Source organism: Engystomops pustulosus, chromosome 6, assembly GCF_040894005.1.
Source record: "Engystomops pustulosus chromosome 6, aEngPut4.maternal, whole genome shotgun sequence".
NCBI classification, from domain to species: domain Eukaryota; kingdom Metazoa; phylum Chordata; class Amphibia; order Anura; family Leptodactylidae; genus Engystomops; species Engystomops pustulosus.
Genome location: NC_092416.1, coordinates 70,439,617 through 70,461,787, shown reverse-complemented (window position 1 = coordinate 70,461,787; position 22,171 = coordinate 70,439,617). Strand labels below are relative to the sequence as shown.

General features: G+C 41.7%; 2 protein-coding genes across 2 annotated transcripts in view; one reads left to right on the top strand and one right to left on the bottom strand.

The window, feature by feature from the left end:
• Positions 1-7,346, bottom strand: part of CLCN6 (chloride voltage-gated channel 6) — a 26,719-nt gene extending 19,373 nt beyond the window's left edge. Inside the window, exons 1-4 of the mRNA XM_072156437.1 lie at positions 7,112-7,346; positions 3,636-3,695; positions 2,092-2,157; positions 1,290-1,355 (exon numbers count right to left, since the gene is read on the bottom strand). Coding sequence (XP_072012538.1) covers positions 1,290-1,355; positions 2,092-2,157; positions 3,636-3,695; positions 7,112-7,183 — 264 coding nt within the window. The 5' untranslated portion in view covers positions 7,184-7,346. The remainder of the gene's footprint in view (positions 1-1,289; positions 1,356-2,091; positions 2,158-3,635; positions 3,696-7,111) is intronic.
• Positions 7,313-22,171, top strand: MTHFR (methylenetetrahydrofolate reductase). Its single transcript, XM_072156438.1, has 12 exons — positions 7,313-7,468; positions 10,868-11,106; positions 11,191-11,429; positions 11,748-11,858; positions 11,950-12,143; positions 12,260-12,510; positions 14,312-14,446; positions 14,540-14,720; positions 14,802-14,984; positions 15,415-15,516; positions 15,596-15,715; positions 16,901-22,171. Exons 2-12 carry the CDS (start codon positions 10,889-10,891, stop codon positions 17,096-17,098), a joined length of 1,932 nt encoding a protein of 643 aa, XP_072012539.1. The 5' UTR covers positions 7,313-7,468; positions 10,868-10,888; the 3' UTR covers positions 17,099-22,171.

The following is a 22,171-nucleotide window of genomic DNA, read 5'->3' as shown; positions in this document are numbered from 1 at the left end:
CTTAAACAATCAGCTAAAGCTGTATGCAAATGACCTGAGATGGCTCCAATGAGCAGTGAAACTTATTCATGAGTGTCAGACACAGCCACAACCCCCAAGTGCTTGACTGACAGCCTGTATAATGATGTGAAACTCCTGGTGGAGGCCGTCTCTCTATACTTCCAGGTGCTGGTGGCCACGCCCCCTTCAGCCTTTGTGTACGAGATACTCCTATATACATGGCTGACAGCCTGAATAATGATGCGACACTCCTGGCTCCTCTATGTGCTTCCTGGTGCTGGCGCCCCCTGCAGCCTGTGTGTATGAGATACTCCTATATACATGACTGACAGCCTGTATAATGATGTGATACTCCTGGTGCTGGCAGCCCCTGCAGCCTATGTGTGTATGAGATACTCCTATATACATGACTGACAGCCTGTATAATGATGTGATACTCCTGGTGCTGACGCCCCTGCAACCTGTGTGTTTATGAGATTCTCCTATACACATGACTGACAGACTGTATAATGATGTGATACTACTGGTGCTGGCTCCTCTATGTGCTTCCTGGTGCTGGCGCCCACTGCAGCCTGTGTGTGTATAGGAGAGATACAACAGCTTCAGGCAGCCATGTTATAGCAGAACATGTCAGATTCATGTGTAGATGATGTCTGTGTCTCTCACATGTGTATTAGGAGGAAGAGCATGTCAGCAGATAAAGCACAGACACTAGCAATGCTTTACTATACATTACACACAGACATGAGCAGGGGGAGGAGAGGGGCAACAGGTGTGCCCTTAATGTGCCCAGGTTCATTTACATAATAAAGAAAAGATGATTTTAGAATAATTCATATATGAATTAACTAGACAAAGGCTGGGATGGAATCCTTGTGAGCCGCTTTAAAAAGGTATTGATGACAGAAATACTTACATAGACCTGATGACATATGAATATCTTATCTAGTTTCCCAGCTGGGGTTACCGACCAGCCCCCCAAAACTTATTATACAATTTAAATATGTCAATATTTCACCCATGCACCCCACATCTCCAGCGCTCCGGCCCAGCGATTATGGTCTGTCGTCAGCTGTGCACCCACTAGAGCAATTATTGCCTCAGGGTGCAAAAAGAGGTCTGTTGCGCAGCTAAACTGAAGCGCTGGAGAGGGGTGTGCATATCACATTTGTTATTTTCATACCCAATTACATCCCCCCAATCCTGGACAATCTCCAGCAGTACATATGGTAAAGAAACAATCTTTATAAACTAATAAACATCAAAATGATAAAAATATAAATGAGTACCAGTCCTGTGCACACGCCGATAGCAAACACCATGATCCACCGCACCACCTCATAACGCTGGGACTTCTGCCAATACAAGGAAATAGCGATGGAGTGAAAGGGCTATGTATATGATGTAGTATTATCGTTTGCAGAGCTTTTTCAGATCCTCATTATTTTTCAAATCTTTGCTTCCGTCAGTAGATAAATTCTGCATTTACATTAAAGGGGTTTTCTCACAAACAAAAGTTAGGTCCTATCCACTTGCCGAGACCCCTCACAGATCACGAAAAAGAGGGGTCCGATGGGGGTCGCACGTACCTCCATCTGACCCCTCGTTGCTCCGTCAGACTAATGGTGCAGACGCCCGCACATGACAGTTCTGCTCCATTAATCTCTATGGAGCTGACGGAAATTGCAGAGCGCCGTGTAATCTGTGAGGGTCTCAGCACTGATACCCCTACTGATCAGCAAGTTAGGCCCTATCCCTTCCTACAGCGTAGGGAACTGGTTTGGCTGTGCGAGAGGCTATTTACTAGGGCCGGAAAAGTTCTCCTTATAGAGAGGTTTCCAATCAAGGCCGCCTTATAGGCAATATATGCTCCACTAGGGAATCCTGGGAAGTATGCAAATATGTTTTCCAAGGTATGGAAAACAATGCCTCCTTTCAACGTAGCAAAATATCCAATACCATGCAGGATTTTTGCCACCCTGTACTCTACTCCCACTAAAGTGAAACACCTATGAGTGCTCATGTATGCAACTGATGTGATAGACTATAGCAGCGCCTATCCCCGTGCTTTACTAGTTTCTTAGTTTTTACCTTGTGAGTGATGGATTCCAGCACTTCGAGGTAGGGGTCATTGATGCATCGGTCATAGTCCAAACTCTGCACAACACAGACAAAAAGAATAATTCAGATGAATGAATCCAATGTGAAGCCTTACTTTAGGGATATGAACCTCTGCCTATAAATTAGCATATAGTATGTTCCATAATAATAGGATGTTATGGTTAATTGCACCATGCAATTGGGGGGGGGGGATGTCCACCAGGAATATCTGAAATAATGGAAAACACAGGCCTTTTCGAGTAAGGTCCCTCTCACACAAACTTACTGGGGGACGTAATCTGGCCACACAAATTCCGACTAGATGACAGCCTGAATATAGGTCTATTACACCCAGGCACAGTGCATTGAGCACAGAATATGGGGAAGGTAGAATGTGGCCGATCCTACAGCTTCCTATGGGAAGGGGTGAGGAGTGCTCACACACCTCTCTCCCCCTTTCTCTACTCACTTTGCCAGGGTTTCAGACCGGGTAAGCACATGTTTGTATTAGATTTAAGAAAAAAAAAAAAATGTTTAAAAATGCTGTAAGCAGTGAGCTTCCTCTCGACAAACTTCGAGATGGCAACAAAATTCTCAAAGTGCTGCCCAAACACAAAAGGTGTTTTATAGAGATCCTGAGCTATGGTGGACACCATAAAGGATGGAATTTAAGTACACAAGAAGTGTAATACTCCAGGACCCTGTATCCATTACTTCATCTGCTTTACATCTCACTGTATACAATCTATACACACTATCTAAACGATGTAGCCATGATGGCATGCCTGTAGCATAAATTATGAGCTATAGGGATTTAAAGGAAACCTACTACTTGACGTGGTAGGTGTAAGATGCATATACCGAGCTCAGGGTGAGCTGGTGCCAGAGCTTACTGTCATTAGTGTCCTAAACCGCTGTATCGCGGTTTAAACACTTTTTAAACTTTATTGCCGAAGCTCCTTCGGCTGTAAAGAATAAAAAGTTTTTAAACTGCGATACAGCGGTTTAGGACACTAATGAAAGTAAGCTGAGGGTAAGCTGGTGCTCGGTATATGCATCTTACACATACCACTTCAAGTGGTAGGTTTCCTTTAACCTCCAACCCAGAGAATACAGGGGCTCCATTGCGAATTAAGCATTTACTGTCCCTAGTAATAATTATGCTGGAGACATTTCAGCATTGAATAGCTTGAATCCCAACACATTGAAAAATGATGGCGACACGCCATTGCTTTACAATCCGAAAATAAAAGCTAAAACAGCCGCCTGTGGTTGGTTTGTGAATCACGGACCAAGCAGTGGTCAGAGTTCATAGACTGACTTCAATGCAGAGGATGGGACTCCAAGCATCATATATCATGCAGTCTGTGGTCAGTCTAAGAAATCCGGCCCGCACACAGTCCATGACTCACAATTGTTTCAGACCCTACACTATAAAGATAAAACCCAAATATAGCCTTGTCCTTTCTTCATATGATCTCATTGCCTATGGCCTGTGCCACTGGTCCACAGACTTTAATAAATCATATGCTTACTTCATAATCTTTACGGGGTAAGATCTCCTCTTCTTCTTCACGAGTCTCCCCCAAGATAGTCTAGAAGACAAGTATAAGGTGTGACGTTAGGGACATTGCTAGGAAAACTTCACAAAGTTGAAAAGATATCATTGCTAGCTGCCCTTGTCATGATATATAATAACTATGAGCTCATGACTGTACCTCTTCTAGTCTGCACTGTATCTAATCTGTCAGAGCAGGAGTCCGGAGCTGCACTTCCTATACTGAGCTGTAAATGTCCACATATACATTGGAAGTCAAATAAGGTCTACTTTAATAATGTGCATATTATTTAAATCGGACATTAGTAGGGTAACAAAAGGACACGAACTGCAGCTCCAAATGGAAAAAATCTTAGAGAAATCCTGCAAGTCAGCATTCCTCAGATGTTGCACGTTCACAATGTACCAAGCTGCGCCCACTCCCAGCACTGCCAGCTTATAACACGGTAATAATAATCGTTCTGTGTCACGCCAACATACACAGCAGCGCAGAAGATAGAGGCAAAATGTTTCTGCTCTCAATCTACAGGAAAATAGATGCTTGAAAATTAGATCCATTATCAGTAAAGAGGCTTTGGAGATGCGGAGTTAAGTGGGAGCTCCCTATTTGTCTGGAAAGAACTGAAAAATGATTACAGCTCTGCATGGGTTATAGAAGTCCTGCAAACTAGAAAAAATATATATATTATAGGGAATAATACACGTGAAAGGATACATGGAGTGCCTTGTCCATCACCTCCAAAAGTTGAAAGTTGCAATTCCTTCATGAAAAGGAATTGTCAGAACCTGCTCAACTGCAATAATTTTTTTTTCCAAATATCAATAGCAAAGTTGTTCTATATCCTATTATCTTGATTACCTATGTAAAGCAGTTTCTTTGCTATCCTCTTCTATTTAGCCTAGTGTGAAGGAAACCGCAAAGTTTTGGACACCTGAAGGGTATGCAAGGTCACTTAGTTATCCTTTTATAAACACTCCCAGAACGTACGGGTTCTGAGAGGCACAGGAAGGGATTTAAAGTTGTCCACACAACCTCTGGATATGGCACAACAATAAATCACAACCCAGAACTCAAGGAACTGCCACCAGTTCTCCTTTAATATAAACCCGGTCCGAAACGGGATCATATAGGGTGAAGAACCAACCCAGTAGCATGTATATATGCGAGACTCGGACGTGGGGATTCGTAGATCGCGGTAAAAGAACAACACTGATTAAGTTTTCTATTTAATTGCCTTAAGGGCACACTAGACAAAACAGTATCTACAGTACAGATATATACAGTTACGTAAAGTACAAAATACAAGGTAGCGCTATAAATAATAGCAGTTCAGCAAGTTAGTTACCTTTGTGTGTGTGGCTAATGGAACCTGATAGACCATACCTTCTCTGCTCTATCAAGCTTATCAGATTTATCAGATTTATCAAGCTGTCTAAAAGTAAGAATATTTCTAGTTGCCCATGGCAACCAATCACAGCTCAGCTTTAATTTTACTAGTGCTTATGAATATTTTAAAGGGTAGCTGTGATTGGTTTCCATGGGCAACTAGAAATATTCAGACAGCTTGATAAATCTGCCCCAATGTTGGCTGAGAGATACCTGAATATATCAAGTGCAGACACACCTCTGCCAACCCAACAGGAGGAGCCATGGGTCCCTCCTACCTGGTACTACAACCAGAGCCCTGGAGAAGCCATAGCTTCTCAAGGGGAATTCGTAGGGTCATGGTTCTGGTATCATTGGATCCGGGTGAATCCCTGCATCCCATTGATACCAAACCTGACCCATTTGCTATGGCCCTATCCACAGATATTGATCTCCCTGGAACACAGTATCCTAGAGCCCAGCAAATCGCATCTCCTTGATCACCAGAATATCCCCAATACAAAAAAGTATTTATTCTTCCTGTGAGATGGACCATAACTTCATAACTGTCCCTATTCAACTTAGAGGTTTTGGAGTTTATGGCCCTTTGTCTGTAAAGAGTGGGGGGGGGGGGGGGAGGTTTCACCCCCTGCACCCTAATCTTGGCAGCAGTGAGCACACAGTGGGAAGGGGAAATGCTCTTTGTACAGCATGCAGGGGCACCATAACATGCCCACAGCCTTTCATGGTAGATTAGTGCTTAGTGCTCACACAGCACAGACTATAGGCTTCATGTAACGCTTTCACAGATGGTTTTCTTTATGTTTTTTTATTAAATGCTGCATGTGATGAAAGCTGCAAGGCTAGTCACTGGATGTACTGCTAAATTACTTAAAGCGAAAACACAAACCATTGTGAGAGGTGAGGGTAGCCAAATTTGACTCAGGGCAAAGGCAGGAAGAAGGTTAGTCTCTGCCCAACGCACTGCTGCTGAGAAGAATTATTGATAAGAAGCTTCACAACACAAAATGTCATAAAAAAGCATAAATCAGAATATGGGCATCATGCTGTTTTGAAAAGTGAGAATCAATTATGACAATTTGGTAAAAATCTTTATGACATTGGAATTCTGCATTTTCTGTGATAAAAGACCCTTTATTGTCTGTATACACATAAAACATGTCAGGGAGGGTCATCAGTGGCCCCTAAGGCTGTTGTGAGAGCTGCTACTGTGACATACGGCTGTGATTAAATTATTTTGGATGCAATGGAATATTTTCCAACTGCATAATGGTCGCAGTAAAAGAGCATTAACCCCTGCGCTCACTCCAAAACAGAACTCACGCGAGTCTCACATTTCTGGGTCAATAAATAACTCAGGAAATGTTCACCATAAAAAGAAAAGTCAAACATTACAGAGCGGTCAGCACTGCCCACCTCTATGTGCTGCAGCCTCCAGGGTAGCTAAAAAAATTCTACTCTGACAGATGGGATAGTGGTTTTCAGCAGAAATCAGATTATATAATAAGGCTGTATATACGTCCGCCCTTTATACGTCCCCCATAGGCTGGCAATAGGTGCACGTGTGGGGCAGCGCTCCCTCCTTCCTCCTTTTCGCGGGCGCTGATGTGTGCCTGCTGTGATATGGTGCGGCGGGCACACGTTTGCGTGAATTTGCCCTAAGGTTACATTTACTCGACAGTATGGGGGACATATACACCCCCTCCCCCCATAGAAAGCAATGGCCGCATGGAGGGGATAAAGAGGGGATGGCCCGTAGCCATTGGGGCATACATTTGTGTAAATGTCGCCTTAGACAGTTTGAGGGTGTGATTTTTGGCTGCAGGTGTATCCAGGGTGAACATGAAGGTGTAGAAGAGTCAGCACAGACACCTATGCTATGGATGTATATGGGCAGGTGCAGTGGGTGAGACAGCATGTCGGTGGGATGCAGGCAGGTGCATGACATGATGGGGCAGGTACTTGCACGTCATGTGAGACGAGGATGACAAAGACCCCCATGCTGACTGTAGATGGAGGTCCTAGAGCCCCTCCTCCTGCTACCAGCCATGCCCCGCATCTCTCACCAGCTCCTCCGGGGTGCGGCTCTCCTGGTCCCCGCAGCAGCAGCAGCACACGGACCGTCCGCACGTCGCCATCTTTCTGTCACCCCCTCCTCCCAGACAAGCGGCAGTCACATGACAACAACAGCGGCCCCTGGAAGCCCCCTAGAGGCAGCCCGCAGGACACGCCCAGGCAGGCTCACGTGATGCGACTGGGGGTCCGCACCGCCTGGAAAGAGGCGGAGTCGCCGTGGACCGCCTGTGCAATCACGTGCCGCCTGCTGCTGGTGCTGCAAATGACGTAACGAGAGGTTTAATGCGCGTGGCCGGCGCATTGTGAACGAGGATCGGAGCGGCGGCGTGGAGAGAGCAGTACGGGAGGTGAGAAGCTGCACCGGGGGTGCAGGGGAATAATGCACTGGGCTCCGGTGTGCATGTATGATGTATAGGGAGCAGCTGCGGTACGTCCTAAGCTCGATGCACCGCTCCCTTCTTACGCTTTCCTGACCAGTAGGGATTGAATGGATCCTGCAATGAAGGAGAACTACAAGCACCAAGGAGTTGTGCACATCTCGTGAGTCCCAATGCATGCTGGGACTTGTAGTTCCACACTGACAATTAATAGATAACTCTCTTATAAACGCGCATGGGGCGGGGAGCCTGTCTTTTTGGATTAGTCCCGGGGTGCACCAGCCGTAAGGCGAGTTGAGCCTCTTGCCTCAGGTAACACATCTGCAGCAAAATAGGGCACAGTTATCTGCTACAAAGCAGGACCTGGCATTTAACAATTATGTCTTTTGACACCTGATTTCAGCACCAGTGTGATACTTTAATTGGAAAACCCACTTATTAAAAATAAACTAGGGCAGTGTGTGCTCCATTTTATAGCTCGCCTCAGGCAGAAAAGGGTTCAGGTTCGTCCCTGATTAGACCCTGTGATCTGTGTAGGCTAGTACTGTGATTTTATAGCATATGGACAGTACTTTATTACTGTATGGTTACTGTATTGTGCAGCAACTATTACGCTTTATCCCTATAATAAGGGGACAGATCTTGGCGTGACCACTCGGAATCCATGAGGCTGATGATTTGGGTCACTACATCTGTCCTACACTTGTTTATGCTTGTCATAAGTAGAAAACTGCTTTGTTACATCTCATTGGGAATGTCCATATCTGGAGTGTTTAGTAGGTGTCAGGCCCATTCAGCATGAATGAATAAGAGGTGTATGATTAGCGATGGGCATTTACTAAAATCCACATCTAGGCCCTTCTTTAGGAGTAGGAAATGCACCCAAAGTCATGCAGATATCCATAGAATGCCCTGGCCTAGGTTGAGTTCCAAAATGTATACGTACTTTTAGCTGGTTTCACTTTTAGGTTAGTGGCCCTTTAAAAACTGGAAGCTGGGTAAGGCAATAGGTGTGTGCTCCATGCATTGGGCTCCTGGGAGTAGCTGTACTATGCTTTAATGCCTGAGGACTTTTGTTAGCTTAGACAGTTTTTTTTTTTTTTTTACATTTCTTAAAGGGCTACTCCATTTATAACATTAATATGCATGAATGTGATCTATGCATCTATTCCCAAATAGTTATGTTCTCTTATTCTGGACCATAATATAGTCTGATCTATTCTTCTTGCTCTGATATATTGTTGCAAACATCAGGACAGAGTTCTGTGTTGCTTCATTGTTTACTTCCCAGAGAAATGTTTTATATGTTCTGCTGTTTACACTGTGATGAAATAAGCAGAGGATCAACACATTAAATTGCAATGAACTGTCTGTGGGCACAGTCTTGGCGCTCTTGGTTGTGAGTATGTAATACTATAACCACACCTGACTTGGCACTGAGAAGCATGTAACTTTTCACCCAGTTTACCTCTGTGCAGTATTGTGTGAGCTCGTATTATTAATGATTATATAACCATGAGGATGTCCTAGACGGCTTTATTAGGGGCAGGATCCTGCCACTTGCTGCTTCTGCAACTCCAAAGGATGAAAAAAAGAAATCAAGAAAACCAACGCCTAATGCTGGCAGAGCATGGCGCTTATCTTATTTAAATAAAGTGTAGATTTCCAAGTTGAATTCCAGATGGGCAAAGCCTTTAACAACACACCTTCTGCTGACAGGCAAGTCCGGTTTCCTCCCACACCCCAAAACATACAGGTAGGTTGATTAGATTATGAGCCCCATTTAGGACAGGGACTGATTTGGCAAACTCTGTGCAGTGCTGCGTAAGCTGTGGGCGTCATATAAATAAAGGAATTATTAAAGACCATGGTGGACTAGCCCTATCCAGCATAGTCCTGGGCTCAGGCACATGCATCCTCAGTCAACTTAGCTCTGTAGTCACCTGTGGCCCAGAAACTGTATAAAGTAGTAGGTTGCATAATTCTAGACAGGGCTGTTTGATTAACCCTTTCCCCCTTCTCTTGTTCTCCATGTCTGTAGAATACCTGAGTAGTTCCTAGAAGTCCCTGGGGCTTCTTTCACTCAGATAAGATGTTTAAACATTGGAGTTCTGAGACTTCAGCACATAAAGATCAGATATCACAGGAGGCTTTAAATAGCAGCCCCTCTGTCCGCTCCATTTTCGGAAGCCAATTGTGAAAAGTGGTGGGATGGTGCTTGTTCTATTATAAGGCCAGGGTACACTGTATCTGTTTCAAGAAATATTATATATATATTTTTTTTCTAATTCGAGCTATCATAATCTGTGCAGATCTATAAGGTTCCCCATTGCAGAAATGACATTAAATGAATCTGTATTCTTGCACAGTACCCAACCTAAATTTAGTGGCTATGACCAGCTATGAGAAAAGTTTCTCATATACAACAGATCCCCATTGCTCCATACCGATATGGAGTGAAATATTCTTAGATTCTTTAAATATGGCAATGGCATTATATAATATTTCGCATTAAAGGGCCTGACTTTTCAACATTTTGATAGGAAAAAGGTTCTCCAGCACTCCAACAGATATTAAAATGTTTACATTAAAAACTGTATAAATGCAAAAAGTACACATGTGGTACACAGACCAATGTGTTTCAAACATAAAAAAAAATTCTCTGTTCTTAGTCATGGTCTGACTGGTTGCTATTAATTGATTGCATGTGACAAATCACCTGGCCTCTGTCACATATTATCTGGTATCACAGCCAGCAGTGGATGATGGTCATTATTGTCTTCCGATGAGGCCGCCTGATTCCGACTGCCAGTGAAAGTTCCCATGTGTCACCTGTAACCACTGCATGAACCGCAAGACCCTGGTGCTATGATGACTCAGCGACTAAAGTCTAACACCACCAGTATGATCACTAGGAGATAAACGTCAGATTGGGAAAAGTGTCCTTTCCCTTGCTTCAGCAGATCAATACGTTACTATATATAGCTCATTATACCCATGAGACTCGAGAAACAAGGGAGTATAAGTTGACTGGAATAAGAATTCCTAAAATCTGTAAAATAAAACTTAAATTTCTGAAGTGCTGGCTCGGTCTCCCCTTTCCTACTCTTTACTTTGATCTGTGTGCATGCTGAACTAATGATTTCCAGAATGCCTTCTTTTCTTTCCATTTGTGCAATCTGGTGACAACCCACCTTTCCCAAGCTCCTGAATAGCAACTCAAATTAGGTTGATGATACTGAGCATCAGCAGCTCTTGTGAATTGTCATTGCAGTCATATTGGTTATCTCCCAGCTTTCCCAAAAATAAATGTAGCTAAAAGAAAATTTACTAAAGAGTTGTTTTTTTTTTTGTTTCTTATCTGGACAGGTAGTTTCACTAGTTGTCACAATGGTGAAGGCAAATAGCTTTGATGGCAGCAGCGCAAGCTGTAGCAGCACAGAGAACTCCAAAGAGAGCTCCCGATGTTCCACACCAGTCCTTGACATAGAGCGGTACGAGCGACTACGAGATAAAATGCGTCGGCGCATTGAAGCTGGAGACAAGTGGTTCTCGCTGGAGTTCTTCCCACCGCGAACAGCTAGTGGAGCCGTCAACCTCATCTCCAGGTCTGTAAGAGGTTTGTGCGTTTAGTTGCATAATCCAATTATCTAGATTGATATAATTCTCAGTTTGTTGTTCTCACATTGCAGATTTGATCGGATGGGCTCTGGGGGCCCCCTCTTTATTGATGTCACCTGGCACCCTGCTGGTGATCCTGGTTCCGACAAAGAAACCTCCTCAATAACCATTGCAAGTACAGCTGTGAAGTTCTGTGGACTGGAAACCCTTTTGCACATGACGTGTTGTACCCAAACCAAGGAGGAGATTACAGGACATCTTCAGAAGGCCAAACACAATGGGCTGAAAAACATAATGGCTCTTCGAGGGGGTATGTTATACTGCTTTTTTTTTTTTTATCAGTAAATCCTTGTACAACAATACTGCCCCTATATGCTGTATGTGTATAACTCCGATTAACATTTGTAGAAGACTAGAACTACAAAAATACTGTACAATAATGTACTACTACAATACATTGTGTAAAAGGATGAAACTGCAAGGAGCACTGCCCTGTATAACTCTGTAGCTACTACTGCCATCAATAACAAGAATAGAACTGCAATAATGTCTCCTGTGTACATAAATATTTATTTATGATAATGCCCTCCGTGTACAAGAATGGTGAATCTCTTCCATTGTGTTCTAGATCCTATTGGTGAAGAATGGGAGGAAGAAGCAGAAGGGTTTAATTTCGCTATAGACTTGGTAAAGCACATCCGCCGTGAATTTGATGACTACTTTGACATCTGTGTTGCTGGTGATTTTCTCAATTTCTAATTTCTTATATTTAATCTTTAAGATTAATGATATAATTGGAGAGTAATATGAGGCTGTTTCTTTCGCTATAGGTTATCCCAAAGGACACCCTGAGTCTGAGAGCTATGAGGCTGATCTCCAGCACCTAAAGGAGAAAGTGGATGCTGGAGCTGACTTCATCATCACTCAGCTTTTCTTCCGGGCTGAAACTTTCCTCCAGTTCCTAAAGGATTGTAGAGCCATTGGCATTACATGTCCTATCCTGCCAGGAATATTCCCTATCCAGGTGTGTTTGACAACCTCTAGTGTTTGACACAGGGAGACAAACTCTGCCATTTGTCGGGGCTGTTTGGCAATTTGACATAACGATTGAATCTTTAACATGTTTTCCCATTACCTCAGGGTTATGGTTCCTTACGACAGCTGGTTAAACTTTCCAAACTTGAGGTACCACAAGAAATCAAGGATATAATTGAGCCAATCAAAGATAATGATGCGGCCATCAGAAATTATGGCATTGACCTTGCCGTTTCCATGTGCCGGGAGTTGCTGGATAGTGGTCTGGTGCACGGGTTACACTTCTATACACTTAATCGGGAAGTAGCCACCATTGCTGTGCTTAGGCGTCTGGGCTTGTGGCAGGAAGATCCAAGGTGAGTGAATGAATCATGATGAACATCTTCATTATAGCTATTGCATATATTTTATGGGGATCATTTATACCCCATACTACTTCCACTACTTTTGTGCCCTCTGCAGGGAGTTCTGGGGGATTTTATTCTACTACAAGCCTATTTTAACATGGTGTAGCCACAGTATTCAAATTTAGCCACTGTATTCAAATTAGACCCCAATAAAGAGATGGCCTTACATGTAATCCTCTCTCTAATTGTATGTGGCTCATGGCACTAACAGTACACTACTAAGTTGAAGTCAATGGAGAGAATATGACGAAGCAAGAGGAGCTGAAAAGAATATATATCTATGAAAACATTTCTAAAATTGTTAAACAATGGGGTAGATTTATCAAGCTAAAAGTAAGAATGTTCTTAGTTGCCCATGGCATAAAATATTCATGCACACTGGTAAAAAAGCTGAACTGTAATTGGTTGCCATGGGCAACTAAGAACATTCTTCCTTTTACACAGCTTGATCTGCCCCAATGTCTATAAAATCTCCACAGGGAGCTTCATAAAAAAATAGAATATCTCTTCTTTCAAAGTCACTTTTCTCAAATCAATGGGGGGAAAAAGGATGAGGATTAAAGCCCACCAAGGGTTTATTCAGGACACTGACAGGATCACAATAATTCTGGGATGTTTAAAAGGAACCTGTCAGCAGAAATCAACCTAATAAACAAGTAATGGTGTGTTGCCAAGCAGCTGAACATCTTCCAGATCCTGTTTCTTTCTTGGTCCAGTGTTGTGGCATCATCCAGAAAATCAACTTTGAAGTGAGGTGTGAATTGGCTGTAACGCTAATGCTTTCTAATAAAGGGTTGCAAGTACTCCCTATATCACCTAAAATTACCTGCCAGTGAGGCACAAATCCTTAATTAGAGTAGTCTTTCTGATATGCAAATTAGCTTTCCTGACTCATGTCTTCTGTCTTTGACTCTTCTCTCTCTCCTGAGCTGCCAGTAAACCATGCCCCCTTATTTTGACAGCTCTGCCTTGTTACATTCGTGTCATATGACCAGAGTGACATCATCTTGGGGCCTTTAGCGGTCCTGTACCCGTACTGTATGTATCCGATTACATGATATCACAGCAGACTCCGTGGAGGATGTAGAGGAGTAGAAGTCCATGGAGGCTGCTTTGATTTCATGTCATCAGAAACCTACATGGTGTTTATTTTGCAAATGTAAAGCATACAAGACCTCACCCTGATCACATGACATGAACTTCTGAATAGTAAAAAGGCATAAGGCATGGGCAGGAGTAGATGGGAGGGGCTAGCAAGACACACCCACTCTGATTCCAGGTAATATAAGATTGATTTATGGGGCTGTGAAGGAAACAATTTTTAGCAAAAAGGGTGTCCGTTAGTTAATGGGGCTCTATACGAACCTGTATATGAGCAAATGTGGTGACGGGTTCCATTTAAAGTCCTTCATCTTCTTGACTTTATGCAACCAATTGACATCTCACTTCAAAGTTGATTTTTCAGGATGAATCCACCACACTGGGCCATGAAAGAAACAAAAACTAGAAGGTGTTACACTGTTTGACAATATATTGGTAGGGGCTTATTAGATCAATTGCTGATGGCAGGTTCCCTTTAACATTACGAAATTAATTAGGAGTTACTGGGCATTTTTTATTTTTTATTTTTTTTTTTTTTATGGATTGATGGGTGGGTGATGCTGAAGGTATCTTGTTATATTCAATTCTTGTTGGACAGCGTAATATGCCAGGAGACAACAACCCAGGTTGACTGTTCTATTATTTATAGACGACCTTTGCCCTGGGCAGTAAGTGCTCATCCGAAGAGGCGAGAAGAAGACGTTCGGCCAATCTTTTGGGCCTCTCGACCTAAAAGTTACATTCACAGAACACAGGAGTGGGACGACTTCCCCAATGGACGGTGGTTCGTATCTTTTGTTCAGGGTAAATGTGGTGCAGTTTTCTTCATCATGAGTTCACATATTAGACCTGGTGTTTTTTTTTTTTTTTTCTCTAGGGGAAATTCGTCCTCTCCTGCATTTGGTGAGCTAAAGGATTATTATCTCTTCTACCTGAAGAGTAAGTCTCCCCGGGATCAGTTACTTAAGATGTGGGGGGAGGAGCTGAGCAGCGAGGAGAGTGTGTTTGAGGTGTTTACCTGTTACATATCAGGAACTCCTAACCCCAATGGTCACAAAGTAAGTTTCCTATTTATAGCCATTCTTCTCTATGGGTCTGTTGGTTGGTGAAGGCATCTGTCACACTTTTTTGCTCTCTAGGTGACTTGCTTACCATGGAACGATGACCCTCTTGCTCAAGAAACCAATTTGCTAAAGGACCAACTTGAGAAAGTTAATAAAAGAGGAATCCTGACCATTAACTCTCAACCTAATGTAAATGGGAAGCCCTCTACGGACCCCATAGTAGGATGGGGGCCGAGCCGAGGCTACGTGTTTCAGAAGGTAAGAGGCTTCGGTAGTACATTAAAGAGGGGGATATGAGTTCTAGCTGTACCTGGTTTATTGCACATAGATATTCTGTGCAGGAATTCTTTAACGTAAAAAAAAATGAATTGTATTGTATGGGATACATGAAAATCCTGTACGTACATTATAGGAAAAAATGTTTGCTTTGGATACTGCCTTCAGAAGTGGATTTCTGGACTGCAGCATGTCATTGATTTAATGTACCTGGAAACCAAAGGACAATTTGTAATCTCATTAGCTAAAACACAGCATTGTGCTGTTTTGTCTATAGATGATAAAAACCCTCAAGTAGAGAGGGAAGAAATACTTTCTGCTGCAGCTGTCTGACTTTGAGTGGGTTTTTGCCACACTCTAGTTTTCCTTAAACCTCCTCCTTTTTTTTTTTTTTTTTTCCCTCTTTGCTTAGGCATACTTGGAATTTTTTGCATCAAGTGAGATGGTGACGGCTCTCAGCAAAGTTCTAAAAAGATATGAACCTCGTGTTAACTACCATATTGTGAACGTACAGGTATGGCTTTATCTCTTACATTCAGTATTGACCCTCAGATGAAATGTCCTGAAAGTAACTCAAGGTTATGTCACTGCAGGGTAAAAATATCACAAACTCCACTGACCTTCAGCCAAATGCTGTGACCTGGGGAATTTTTCCTGGCCGTGAGATCATACAGCCAACGGTGGTGGATCCAGTCAGCTTCATGTATTGGAAGGTAAGCTGGTTGTTGTATTAATGATAAAGGTATTCTCAAATTGCTTGGTGTCCATTGGACCGTGTCTCTAGTTCTGTAGGTCACAAACCCACAAGCCCAGTAAAATCTGAAAAAAAAAATGTTTCCCCAACTTAAAAAATTCACAACATTGTTTCATGTAACAAATTGGACTTCCTTGTGACGGCATTTAATATTCCATGACGTTTATTGTAAAGCTGGAAAAATACAGATGCCATGAAAGATTTCTTGTGGTCACTGTTACGGATTTCACTGTGGGTTCAAATGGCACTTCTCCTTTATTCTGTCATATTTATATTATGTTGTGTTGAAACCTAGACTATTGGTCTACAATGACCTACAATACCTTGGATTACAGGCAGGATTTGTGCTCCTAATCCAATGCGCTCATTTATATTTTCCATGGGGAATCATTAAAACGGACTCATTCGTAATCGCACCCCAAAAATATTTAATCATGTGTAGTACAACGTATAGCCCCTTCTATTTCTTCAAGATTGTGTTATACAATTTTTGTGAGGAAAGGTAAGTACAGTAGAGTAGAGGTTGGTGAGGGGGTCACATAATGTTTGTATGATGAAATTTTGATTGTAAACAAGTTACAATTTTTGTAAAATGCTAAACTCTTGCCACTGTATTTATAAACTGTATATTATATTTTTAATAGGCATCCTAGAGGGTTCTTTAAAATAATAATGTTAATAACGGGTTGTCACAAACGCTGTTTTTGGATAAAAATGGTAGTTCCTATTCCCTGAAAATGAACTTATATCTTAAGCTTATATCTTGAGCTGAGAGACACACTGCCTTATATGAATATGCAGCAAACATATGGCCTGTATCCCTCTCTATAGTTCCTTAATGGCCTATTATGCCATGGGTCGTTAGGGAGGTAATGACACCAGTGTTTCTATTTATTATCAAACCAAAGATTGAGCCTTCTGTAGTGACACTCTTGATTCATCTCCGGCTAAATATAACCCTTCTCTGCTTTTACCTGCCTGACTATGAAAGAAGTAGCTGTCATTGGAGCTTGTGTAGGAGTTAGGGTAATGTTGACAAGCTTGTTTACAGTTTACCAAAATGACTAGTAGAATTGTGATGTCAGTTCTGGGGGACAATGTACCTTCAAAGTGTCTCTGCTTATTGATACTACCCATTTTACAGGATGAAGCTTTCGCTCTGTGGATTGAGCAGTGGGCAAAATTGTATGAAGAGGAGTCTCCATCCCGTATGATCATCCAGTACATTCATGACAATTACTTCTTGGTGAACTTGGTGGACAATGACTTCCCCCTGGAGAACTGCCTGTGGCAGGTGATTGAGGACACATTCCAAGAACTGGATAATCCCACTGAACAGTGACTCTCAGACCCTCATTGCTTAATGAAATGTTGTCCTGCATGGGGCTAGTGGTCTATCCCTCTGCCACGTAGTGGTGGACAAAAGCTAGATAGATGGCCATAACTCTAAAACCCTCTCCATGCATAACTCCTTTACATCCTGACACTATGGTATGAAGTCCTATAATATACGTGACTGGCGGCAGCATTTATACGTATACAAGTATACGGTTTATATGAACTGCTACTGTCTCCAGATTGAGGTTTTATTTTTTTTAGCAGCTTCTCAAAAGACTTATTTATATCCTCGGCCTCTTCTGCTGTCCCGAAAAAGTTCTAGAATATACCTAGTGCCTTGGAAGCAGAGATCTATATGTTCCAATTATATCACATGTCCTTATCCTAAAGGAATATGGATATTCACTGGTGGAACAGTCCGTCCTGTGCATTTATACTGTGGATGTCTGGTAATCTTTCTATAATTATGTAGGAAATGTATCAGAAATCTGTTTTTTAAGCTGTTCTAGATGAAATATTATATATTTTTATCATGAGGACTGTAAATGTGGTGAATAGTGAATTTTGGCTTTTAATACATGTGACTATTTCATCCACAGTCTCCACATAACACATATTTACTTCTCAGTCCAGACCCTGCTACTTTAAAGAGTCAATAAACCTTTAAAGTATTTTTTATATTCAGAAATGTATAGTGAAGTATATTACAATATTATCACCTGCTCTAAGTAAAGAGTCTCTCCTTTCTTTTGATCTTTTTTTTTCTTCCTGCAGTGTATCTGAAATCCTTCTGAGGTCTGTCTACTTGAGACAGATAAGGAGGCTAAAAAGAAAATCTACCATCCAAATTCATCATGAAAAACCAGGGGCATTTACTCATAGGTCCAGGGACAATGACTATGACTGTATTTGTCTTGTTATCCATATCCTCCGTTTTAATATTATGCTAATGAGTCTAGGCTCTGTTTTTACAGCCCCTCAGTGATGTCAGCAGGTCTCCCCTCTCCCTGTACTTCCTGCTGCTGCTATATTCCACATGCAGGAGGGAGGAGAAAGAGAGCAGGGGAGGGTGATGCATGTTCTGGTCATTGTATCAATGAGTGAAGAGACCTCACTGAAGGGCTTTGAAAACCCTGAAAAGCCATTGGCATAATTTTAAAAGTAATTTAGGAGAAAGGAGATGGGTAACAAATATAAAAAGATTACCACAGTGACGGTGCCTGGATCAATGAGTGAGTGTCCCTTGTTCATCATGCTGGATTTTGATGGTAGATTTAATATAACTCCTTCAAAACCCAAAACATACATCCATTGAAGATTTAGCTCTCTGAGGAGATTAGATTATCCTGGGACTGTTTGTAAAGGAAAAACCTATTTAGAAACTGGGCCAATTTACAACAAAAATGATTAAAATAATCTAATCTTTATTGAAAATACATACAGAACATCCACATAAAACAATATGCAGGTATACATAGGAATGGAAATGAGGTACCATCACATCAGATTATCACATTATCCGTGGGAACATGATACAGGGACCAGGAGTAGAGGAATCGTACAATTCAAAAACCTTTTATGTCCATGAACAGCCAAAGTGCATTGTGTATTATATATTGCAAATGGTTTAAATGTAGCATATAACTGTACCAATATACATCATAGTTTAAAGTGCCAGTGCAATGATGATCCGATTATTGCCACAATGTCTCAACCTATGTACAAAAAAAGCTAGTGCATATTAATACAATTCAACACCTCTCTCCACAAGATGGCGCCAATTTCTATCATTAGAAAGTGCATTGCTTACCCCTGGTATCTTATATGACCTGTGTGCACCACGGACCGAGGAACTGTTTGTAAAGGGTAAAATCATTAGAAGAAACTGACATTCCAGTTATTCCAGCCCCCCTCATGTTGAGCACCAACATGAAACTACCCTTTCGCTGTGGCATCTTATGTGAGGTTAGGTAGCTCCTGAGAGGGGAGAGTAGTTGAACAAATATGGTTGCAGTAATGTGGTCTCACTCCTTTGCTGAATTAGATGATGCAGCAAGTGCACCATAGCCAAAGGTTTAATGACCACGGTAGATGGTGCTGTTGTAGCATCATTCCTGGTATATATCTGGAAATGGGTAAATGCAAAATGAGGTTCAATTACACAGGTCTGCCATTAAAAAGCTGTTTGATTATTTTCACAAAATTTCCTTGTATTTTTGTGTTGAAAAAAAAATATAAAAGAAAAAATACTAGACATGAGGACATACCACAAACCGACAGGTATATTACGGCCTAAAACTTGCAGAACAAGATGAAGTTTGGTCGCCTCCTAAACTGTGCAAACGGTGTGTTGAGGACCATACGAAAAGCTTTCTGTTATGGGATTCCTATGGTATGGGGAGTAAAAAGGAACCATAGTGATGACTTTTGCTCATGGCACGTGAAAGGACCCCAATCTTCTCTCAGTAATTCGTAGAATCTCCCATGGTACAGATCTACCAGTACCCAAGGCCCCTGCTTCTTTGGAATAGATGCCTCGCTTCCATGAAAAATTTGTAATAAGAAATTGAATTTTTTAAGTATATTTTTATTTTGCAGTATTGCCTTATTTAACATAGTTGCCTAAATTGCCAGGAAACTTGATGTCCTATGACAAAACAGAGGTCAATTTCGTATTCGGAGAAGCAAAAAACAGAGATTACATGGAATAACCAAAACTGAAATGTTTTATTTTTTGCAGACCAGTGCAAGGACATGGTAGATGTGTCCTAATAAGAACATCGTTCCTCAGGACTTTTATTATAACTTTATATGCCACGATTGTGAAAATAGAGTTCAGGGAGCCTCATATTTCAATTTATGCACCCCCCATTGTGTTGGCGGTACCGCCCCCAAAGTGCATAGATAGGTGACAGGCCGGATCGCTAGCGCTACAGGGGAGTGAATAAATTAAATACGAGGTGCTCGGGTGAGGTAGCTTGCACTCCACAGGGTAATTTGCATAACTTTGTATAACTCTATATGCAGCGATTGCGGAAATATAGAGTTATAATAAAAGAAGTCCTGAGGACCGTCTTATTAGGACTAATGGTAAAATGTCCTTTAACTATAAATCGCAGTAGTTGTACAACCCCTGTCTCAAAAAATACAGTGCAATCTTGAGGCTTACAGATGCGTAGAATCGGTCTAACTTGTGGTTTGTTTGTTTTTGTTTTTTTTTTGTTTTTTTTTTTTGTTTTTTTTTTAACCATTTTCAGAAACTAAATTTCTGGTTCTCAGAATATAAGCAAAATGTTTTTTAAAAATTGGGAGCCCTTAACCGTTGCAATAATTGATTCCAATGTTGTCCACCAAGCCCCTTCACCTAAAATGGGGTCCATTTTTTGTCTTTCAATATCAGGACAACAAATCTGGCAAAGCCCCCAGGGGGTTGTCCCTAGTTTGATATGTTATTCCCTATCCACAGGATGGTGGATATCAATGTCAGTGGAATGTGGGCCCATTCTTCCTAATTTACATAGTGGCATTTTAAACATGCGTCCTGCCGCTCCAATCAGCACTAGCGGAGCATCGGCTATTCCGGGGATTTATGGTTCTGAGTGCTGGAGATGGCTGAATATGCTGCTCCACAATTTGCAAAGTAGTAAGGAATGGACCTGCCCCGCAGCTCCATCAATTAGCAGAAATGGGTTCTGTGTACTTTTGATGGGATAGGGGGCAGTATTCAGACGCCCACTGGTCATTTTACAACCTCTTTAAGGAGAAGTATGAAGGACTGAATGTAATTGTGACATGTTTACCAGTGTTGGGTCAGAAGAGTCATTCATTCTCTGTACATATATAGTACAAGGAGGTTCTTTTGGTCACCGATGGCACATTTTTATTTGCATATGAAAAGTTTGAGAATATTTCTTCAACTCTAAATAAAGCTTTCTTGTATCTTTTAAGACCAAGGTCTACAATGTCTAGTACTCCTAGCCAGGCTTTGTGAAAGGAATGCAAAGCTCCATATGTGACCAGCTATGGGGCCTCAGTACAGAATCCCAAGAATTGACTCTCCTGGGAATTTATTAATTTTTTTTTCTTGTGCTTTGTATGTATAGATTAGGAGACAGATTCCCCCTCCAAATTTGAAGTTTTTTCTCTCACACCATTTAACCCCTTCATGTTCTGTGACGGATATGTCCACCACAGAGCTATGAAGGGTGTATGAAGAGGGCTCACGGGCTTGATCGGTTGCCATGACTGCCTCTTTGTTTGACCCGAGGCTGAATGCCTTCTGCATATTCATTACAATAAGCCAGTGGCTCATTGTAATATATACTGTGCAGAAATGCCATCTACTGCGATACAGTTGTATTGCAGTATATGGTAGTAGGAACGATCTGACTATTTAGGGTTAATGTAGTGAAAAAAAAAGTTTAAAAAATTAATAAAATATAAATAGTTTAAATCACCCCCCTTTCCCTAGAACTGATATAAAATATAATAAACAGTAAAAATCACAAACACATAAGATATTGCTACGTCCCAAAATGCAAGATCTATCAAAATATAAAAACGGTTATAATCGTCGGTGACCTCCGAGACGGGAAATGGCGCCCAAATGTCCGAAACGCGACTTTTACTCCTTTTGACCCCTGAGGAAGCCAGTCTGGTGGCTATACGCGTGGGGTTTTGTGCCCCAGCTACCCCTCACCTCTGTTTGAATCTTTACCACTACAAGTAGATACCCTCATTGACCCATCAGCACGTCTTCAATTACATTTGTTTACAGACAGCTATGTGGCATAATTGTTGGTTGAGTACTTTAAGATTTCACATAGGTCTTTGTCTGGGTTCCTGTATTTTGGTTTCACTTATTGTCATCATTTCTCAGTTCATATTTTTTACATATATGTAGTTAGGAGCGGTTTTATCCAGTAGGGGGAGCTGGTGGTTGTCGGGATGACCAGCATTATCATATGCTAGGTCTTCCTGCTGGATTGTATCTGTGTGTTGTTCACACTTTTAAATGTTTTTATATGTTTTCTGTGTCGTGGTGTACTATGGTACAAATAAAATTTGTTTACATTTC